Genomic DNA, 8,334 nt, shown 5'->3' with positions numbered 1-8,334 from the left:
ATCAAAAATACTGTTTTTTGAGGTACACCCTAATCCAATTAGGTAAAATTGCTCTAAATCAGCCAACTTAAGAGCTACCGAATTTTTTTTTCAGCAATATTGATTGGAATAAGCTACGCTACAAGTTTGTAGAACATAACGTGTCAATATTCCGAGAAATAAAAAAAAAATTCTAATTTTTTTATACGATGGGCCACCCTATTTTTTGGTAGAACTATAATGATGGTCTTACTATTTCGAACAATTTTGTAGAACAACAGTTTTTTCTAAAAAAAATAGTTTTGGCGTAAAATGCATCTTTCCGCGTAAATCTGTATCCTGGACCATAGTGCATTGGAACCGTAAAGAAATGAGTTCAAGAAGTAAGAGTCAATCCCTCAGCTGTTTTTCAACGGATTCTTGAGATTTTGGTATTAACCGATCAGTAAACTCTCTAAGATTTCATACAAATATTCTAAACAATTGATTGAATGCTTTTAACCATCGAAAAAAAAAATATAATTTCATCTGTTGAAATTTCACTTTTGCAGCAAATTGCCTATATTTCGGCTGTTAGCCACCCAGCATGAGCTTGCACAAAATGCTGATGATCGAATTTCGCATCTACTAACACATACTTTGACCTAACTCGCTGGTACGCATTTACATACGCAATAGATATAGTGTGAGAAGAAATATGCGACGATGAAACACACTCGTATTGTCTGTTTTGCTGCTGTCTATCTGATTGCCTAGTGAGATGCTTCTTGGGATGCAACATTCTAATTCTGTACGTAACATGCCGGCGGCCTTGAGTTCTCGCAACACAAACTTAACTAACAATTCGACTAACATTCTAACTGACTAACATAACACAATATGTTCAGATGATTAATTGTAACAAACTGTAGTGCTTCACATAATACAGAAATCTCGATCCTGTTTGGCAGCTCACTAATGACGATGTCCTAATCACGTAAACGATGAATCTGTGCACTGATGTCATACGACTAGCAGAAATGAAATTCGCCACTGGAGACTCCGATGATGGACTGATCGAATCTGTTGAAGATAAACACGACTGTAATCCTAGACACGGACTTACAGAGGAAACACGTAACTTATGGTTCGCCCCCCTGGCGAAATGCAGACGGACTGTCCTAATGTTTCTAATGTTGCCCCGTGGGGGCAATGAATACTCATATGTTGTGCAGCTCCCTGCTGCCGGTGACACGATGAATTATACTGATGAACCAACGACGATTGAAAAAATGGAACTAACATCCGATGGGGTAGGATCTGCGACTCTTGCACTTCAGTGGCTAGTAGATACCGATGACTAGCGATGTACAGGTGAACAGGAGATCTGTCGAGGAATACGAAGCGATATGGATCCAGAACAAACACAAAAGCGGATCGACGTAATTTATAGATCGCCCCCGTGGCGTAGCGGTAATGCACCGCAAAATGCCGACAGTTGCCCCATATGGGGGCGTACTTAGCCTTATGATGATCCAAAAGCAGGAAATAAGAACAGAAGAAGTCTCACTAATCAAGCAGACGACGATTTGGCAGCGATGATGTCCGAAGCAACTGCACAACTACAGTGTTATTATCATTTAGTATATAAAATGATACTAGCGTTTCCCGCGGTGAATATTAGACATAGAGCAATGTACCCTTAGACAAAGTTGTAGAGGGGAATCAGCGCTAGAAGTCCGTCATACAACACTTTTCGGAATTCCGCCTCTGGAATGAGTTATTGGCTGAATACTAAATGATAATGAAATGATAAGTTCAATCCCTGCCGTATCCTAACGGAACTATCAATTCTATACTTTCGCCTCTAATTCTATCATGAACATGTGCGTCGAAGTTTGGAAGATGATATTAGCATTTCCATATCATTGAAAAATGTTGATTTTTCATCATTTTGAACGGAATTTTGTCAAACAAAAACTGTTCTAGTCGTTAATCCGAAGAGTTTTAGCGTATCCACAATTGTTTTTAATGCTATTATATCCAGAATGGACTACTTTAACACTACCGCAACATTAGGACATACCACAACGATAGGACGTTTTACCCTAGTTGTTCGTTTACCTCCGGAAAATTAAAGGGCCACATCGGCGTGGACATAGGTTCCCTATTTTAAAGAACAGCAGATCATCTCCGAATCGGACACAGGCGGCCCTTGTATAATTTTGGTAGGAGCCCTTTCTGTACTATCTGCAATGTCTGTGACGTTTGCAACCCTGTGGAGCATTTTCTCAGCGGATGCTTGTAAAATCAAGTTCTTCCATTCAAGTGTCCAAGTTCACCTTCGAATTACTTATAAAATCTTTATGAAGTGCGTACAATTTTTCCAAAGAATATACATTTAAGCATATTCCAGGCTTACTTCCGAACGAACGAAAAATTTCGGGGTCCTCAGAAAAATGGTTTCGATTTTCTTTGATGTTGTTCTCTCAGAATTCCCTACGTAATGTTTTCAGAAGCAACATTAGGTTTTAATTTATACTGGTATCATCATCGAAGATTCTCAGGTTTTCATGATTTTTTCTGCTTCCGTTTTTTCTTCCAAAGGTAACAAATGTCTGTGAAAGTCTGTAACATCAATCAAAAATCTGTATAATGTCTGTAATCTGCATGATGTCTGTATGCAAGATCAAAAGTCTGTATAAATACAGACATGTCTGTATATCTGGCATCCCTGTATACAACAGTAAAGCACATGTGGAGATTGGACAAATCAAGCATCCGAAAGATATTCAAGAGAGCTAACTGCGGTGGTGGTTGGTACTCGGATTCTGATGGCTTTTCCGCAAACGTGACCTTTAAGTGGTCTTGTTGTGTAGGGGTTATCACGAAGAGTAGGAGGTTGAGGGTTCGAGTCCCTCCAAGACACGTGGATTCTTTTTCGCAAATTTCATATCAATTTGTCCATTTCGAAACATATGCTGTGCATATGCACAGCCAAGATATTTAACAAAAAAATGGTTTTCGTACGGCCAAGTTGCCGAATAATATGCAATTAATTGTGACTTTCAATGTTATATCCAGTAAAAGTAACTTATTGCTGAAAACTCGGTAATGACTATTACAGTTTCAGTAATTCAGTAGGCTTCTTACTGAATAAAAAATAACTGTTGGGAACCACTGAACCACCAACAACACTACCATCACCAGTGCTTGCTCACTGGTAGCAGCTCGTCTGCTACCCGTTGATGCGCGATAGCAAGAACAACAACAATACTCTGCCATTATAGTGCTGTCCAATGAGCAGCTCGAAGTAGCTCGAAGTTGTTTCCGTCCTGCTCGTTCTTTTTTGTCAACAAACGGGCATGAGCGTGACAGGAACAACTTCGAGCTACTTCGAGCTGCTCATTGGACAGCATTTATGTTTTGTTATGTATTCAGTCCGCACGCTTCTTGCGAATGTTTGTTTATGTTTTAGTTCGTCTTCTAATAAAGTTTTTAATATGTTTATTTTGTATGTGCGCGTTTAACTTATGTGCAACGATGCACTCGAACACCCCGTCGGCGCGTACATAACAGTGGCGACGAGAAAAAGTTAATATTGAGAACATTTCCGCGCGAGTGCAGTGAAAGTGTTTCCATCACGGAAGAGGCGGAAAATTTCAGAAGCCGGCATGTTTTCGCCTCCCGGTGATAACCCGTCGGGATCAGTGCCGCCGGTAAATGGACTGCAGCAGACACAGCAGAGTCAATTTCAGCAGCCGGGAGTGCCAATGCAGAATCAGCAGCCGCCGCCGAATCCAATCATTCGACCAGGATTATTCCAACCCAGTGTTTCCCAAGCCAGTACACACGCACCACTGGGTCAACAGCAGCAAGTGCAATCAAATGTTTCGTCGATTGATCCGATGATGCTGCACTTCTTTCAGCAGATGCAGCAGCAGTTCAACCTACAATTTCAGCAGCAGCAGGCGTTTTTGAAGCAGCAGGAGGAAATGTTCCGGACGGCCTTGTCGGCGATCAGTGTTCATGTACCGCCAAATCCGGAGCAAATTCTCGATTCGCTAGCGAGTAACATCCGCGAATTCCGGTACGAGCCGGATCAAAACGTAACCTTTGCTGGATGGTACGTGCGGTACGAAGATCTATTCGCTAAAGACGCCGTTCGACTCGACGATGAAGCCAAGGTGAGACTGCTGCTACGGAAGCTGGGCCCATCGGAGCACGAGAGGTACACCAGTTACATCCTACCGAAAAGCCCTAACGAAATCCGATTTGACGACACAGTGAATAAACTGAAAAGTTTGTTCGGCATGCCAGAGTCCGTGATCAGCAGGCGATATCGGTGCTTGCAAGTCACAAAGCAAGCCGCCGAGGACTACAAAACGTTCGCCTGCCGGGTGAACAAACTCTGTGTCGAGTTCGAGTTGAGGAAGCTATCGGAGGATTAATTCAAGTGCCTCGTGTTTGTTTGTGGGTTGAAGGCGGAAAGTGATGCGGAAATCAGGACGAGGTTGCGGAAGAGCGGAACGATATAACCCTGGAGCACATTTCGGACGAATGTCAGCGGCTTCTGAACATCAAACACGACACGGCGATGCTAGAGACAGCGTCTTCGTCGGTAGGAGTGCAGCAAGTAAAGAAGCAGTATAACAGGAGTTTTCGTTCAGGAAGAGCTTCGCCGGAGTCAAGATCCGGCAGAAACCAGAAGAGTACCGGTCCAGCAACACCTTGCTGGAGCTGCGGTGCTATGCACTACTCCAAGGACTGTCCGTTCCAGAAACATCGGTGCAATGACTGTGGGCAACATGGTCACAAAGACGGATACTGTTCCAGTGCGAAGAAGCTCAAGTCTCCAAATAAGCGGTTCTTGTCCAAGAAAGCGGCAACACGAAGCGTACAGGTGAAGAACGTCCGGAAGCGAAGAAGATTCGTGAAAGCGGAGGTGAACGGCAGGCAGGTCAGCCTGCAACTCGATACTGCGTCGGATATCAGCATCATTTCCAAGCAGACATGGCAGAGAAGTGTTCCAGTGTAGCTGCGAAGTGGTCATCAAGGGGAGGAAGCACATCGGTCGATTTTTCATCGTAAAGCACCTTAACCTGCTCGGGCTCGATCTCATCGACGCTTTCGATCTCGGGTCGGTGCCTATGGACCAATTTTGCAATCAGGTCCGCAGTCATTCAACGACCGTCAACTCTTTCAAAGCAGCCTTCCCGAAAGTCTTCAGCGATGCACCAGGGATGTGTACGAAGGCGAAAGTAAAGTTTACGCTGAAGGAAGGCAGATCACCAGTGTTCCGACCGAAAAGACCCGTGGCTTACGCCATGTACAGCACCGTCGACGCCGAGCTGGATCGGCTAGAAACAACATCATCACACCGGTCGACTTTTCAGAGTGGGCCGCTCCCATTGTCGTTGGGCGGAAAGCAAGTGGCGCAATCCGCATATGTGGTGACTACTCCACGGGCCTCAACGACGCTCTTCAGCCGCACCAGTATCCGCTTCCTTTACCGGAGGACATCTTCGCCAAGCTGGCGAATTGCAAGGTCTTCAGCCAAATAGACTTGTCAGACGCCTTCTTGCAAGTAGAAGTGGACGAAAGCTGTCGGGAGATGCTCACCATCAACACTCATCGAGGACTCTACAGGTATAATCGGCTTCCACCAGGAGTCAAAGCAGCACCCGGAGCATTTCAGCAGCTCGTAGACACGATGCTTGCTGGTCTCGAACGCACTTCGGGGTACCTCGATGACGTTTTGGTCGGCGGAATCGACGAAGAAGACCACAAACGTAGCCTTCAAGCAGTTCTTCATCGCATCCAGGATTTCGGATTCACCATCAAAGCCGAAAAGTGCTCGTTCGGCCAGCGACAGATAAAATACGTTGGACACCTCATCGATGAGCATGGTTTACGTCCGGATCCAGCCAAAGTCGAAGCCATCTGCAATATGCCAGTGCCGAAAAACGTTTCGGAAGTTCGCTCGTTCTTGGGGGCGATCAATTATTACGGGAAATTCGTCCCGAGTATGCGCAAGCTTCGATATCCGCTCGATGAGCTGCTCAAAGCCGACGTTAAGTTTGCTGACACACTACAATCCACAGCTCCCCATAGTAGTAGCCGCAGATGCATCGTCAGTGGGCATTGGTGCGACTATCAGCCACAAATTTCCAGATGGGTCGCTGAAAGTAGTCCAGCATGCATCCAGAGCGCTGACACCTGCAGAGCAAGGCTATAGCCAACCGGATCGAGAGGGACTCGCGATCATCTTCGCTGCGACCAAGTTCCATAAAATGCTGTTCGGTCGCCATTTTACTCTGCAGACCGATCACGCTCCACTGCTTCGAATCTTCGGTTCAAAGAAAGGCATTCCAGTTTACACGGCGAATCGATTGCAGCGGTGGGCACTGCAACTTCTCCTCTACGACTTCGAGATCGTCTACATCAGTACCGATAAGTTCGGGAACGCCGACATCCTGTGCATCATGCATCATGTTTGCTGAACGCCTTGTCATTCCAGCGGAATTCCGGATGCGTTGCCTCCACCATCTTCATCGTGGCCATCCGGGGATCCAGCGCATGAAGGCGATTGTGCGAAGCTATGTCTACTGGCAGTCGATCGACGAGGACATTTCTGCGCACGTCAAAGCATGCAACAGTTGCGTAGTTGCAGCCAAAAGTACGCCGAAATCAACGCCACTGTCGTGGCCCAAATCAATGCACCCATGACAGCGATTTCACATCGACTATGCCGGCCCGATCGAGGGCGAATACTTCTTGCTGGGCATCGACTCGCATTCCAAGTGGGTGGAAATCGATCACTACCTCAGCTATCATCTGTATCCTGCGGAGACTTTTCGCTCGCCTCGGCATGCCCGAGACGTAAGCAAGCGACAACGGTACGTAATTCACCAGTGCCGAGTTCGCTTAGTTTCGCTTGAAGAACGGTATTAATCACGTGACCAGAGCGCCCTTTTACTCGCAATTCAACGGGCAGGCAAAACGCTTCGTGGACACCTTCAAGCGAGCAATTAAAAAAATCCGTGAGGGGAAAGGAGCCATCCAAGAGGCACTGGACACTTTCTGTTGAGATAAACAATGTTTGTTCCTCGTAGAAACTGGCGATCTGGCAACATTGTACCCAAAAGTTGTCGGTTCGCAGATTGACCACATGGGTACTAAGTGTGAATGTGTGTGTTTTTGAGATGACAAGAATGAACTAAATAGATGTAAATAAACATATTTTTATTATGCCACCATGACTCGTACTGTGTAGTCGATTTTTATTTCGTTGTCCCCGTGAAAGTTCCCGTGTTGTGTTTTTCTTTCTCCCGCGGCCGGTTCCGTTTGTGTTTACCCGTTGCGCTGTGTCCACCTCTGCCCAACAGGTTATGGTGCCCAGGGAAGTTCCGGATAGAGGAGAAAAAGTAGTGAGAAATTGCGTGTTCGTTCGAGTGTAAAAGACTAGTGTTTCGTGCCGTGAAACGAAATGGCGGACGTGAACAAGATTTCGTTTGCCAGATTGAATAATCAAAACTGGCAAATATGGAAGTTTCGAATGGAAATGATGTTAACGCGAGAAGAATTGTGGTACGTCATCGAAGACGAAAAGCCAGAAACGGTGTCGAAACAGTGGACGCGAGACGACAAGAGAGCTCGTGCCACTATCGGATTGTTCATTGATGACAATCAGTTCGGTTTAGTGAAAAACGCGAACAGTGCGAAAAGGTTCTGGGACAACTTGCGAGAATACCACGAGAAGAACACGGTTACCTCGCGAGTGTCGCTGTTGAAGAAGCTTTGCAGTCTGAATCTACAAGAAGGAAATGATCTCGAGAATCATTTAATGGTGTTGGACGATCTGTTCGATCGATTAACGAACGCGGGTTTGGAGTTACAAGAAACCCTTCGAATCGCAATGATTCCCCGGAGCTTGCCGGATTCCTACAGTGGGCTAGTGACGGCTTTGGAAAGTCGTGCCGATGCCGACATCACCATGCAACTGGTGAAGTCGAAGCTCCTCGACGAGTTCGAGAGGAGAAATGAACGTGCAAGTAATTCGGCGGTGGACATAGGTGAAACAACGGCAATGAAAAGTGTGGCAGTGCAACGTGCGGCAACGTCGGAGCGGGTGTGCTTCTTCTGTGGAAAGGCGGGGCATTATATTCGAAACTGCCGGCAGTATTTGGCGAAGAAGAAAGAAGGAGAAGAAGACGATAATAAGCCGGAAAACAGATTGAGTGAGAAGCAAAATGCCAAGCGAGTGAACAACAACAACAATGGTGCCGGTGTATGTTTTATGGCTGGATGTGAACAACAACGAGAGTCGTGGTTTGTGGACAGTGGTGCCAGTTATCACATGACTAGTGATAAAAA

The 8,334-nt window shown here is 45.8% G+C and overlaps 1 protein-coding gene and 1 pseudogene across 1 annotated transcript; both read left to right on the top strand.

Moving 5' to 3' along the window:
* Positions 1-3,383: 3,383 nt before the first annotated feature.
* Positions 3,384-4,409, top strand: LOC134222544 (uncharacterized protein K02A2.6-like). Its single transcript, XM_062701710.1, has one exon. The coding sequence runs from the start codon at positions 3,633-3,635 to the stop codon at positions 4,407-4,409; it is 777 nt and encodes a 258-aa protein (XP_062557694.1). The 5' UTR covers positions 3,384-3,632.
* A 261-nt stretch (positions 4,410-4,670) lies between these two features.
* LOC134220237 (uncharacterized protein K02A2.6-like) lies at positions 4,671-6,423 on the top strand (annotated as a pseudogene).
* Positions 6,424-8,334: the final 1,911 nt, after the last annotated feature.

The sequence above is a fragment of the Armigeres subalbatus genome, chromosome 3 (assembly GCF_024139115.2).
Source record: "Armigeres subalbatus isolate Guangzhou_Male chromosome 3, GZ_Asu_2, whole genome shotgun sequence".
NCBI lineage: Eukaryota > Metazoa > Arthropoda > Insecta > Diptera > Culicidae > Armigeres > Armigeres subalbatus.
This window is presented reverse-complemented; position numbering and strand designations above follow the sequence as displayed.

Coding starts and splice junctions, on each gene's coding strand:
- LOC134222544 (XM_062701710.1), top strand. CDS start 3,633: ATGTTTTCGCCTCCCGGTGATAACCCGTCGGGATCAGTGCCGCCGGTA.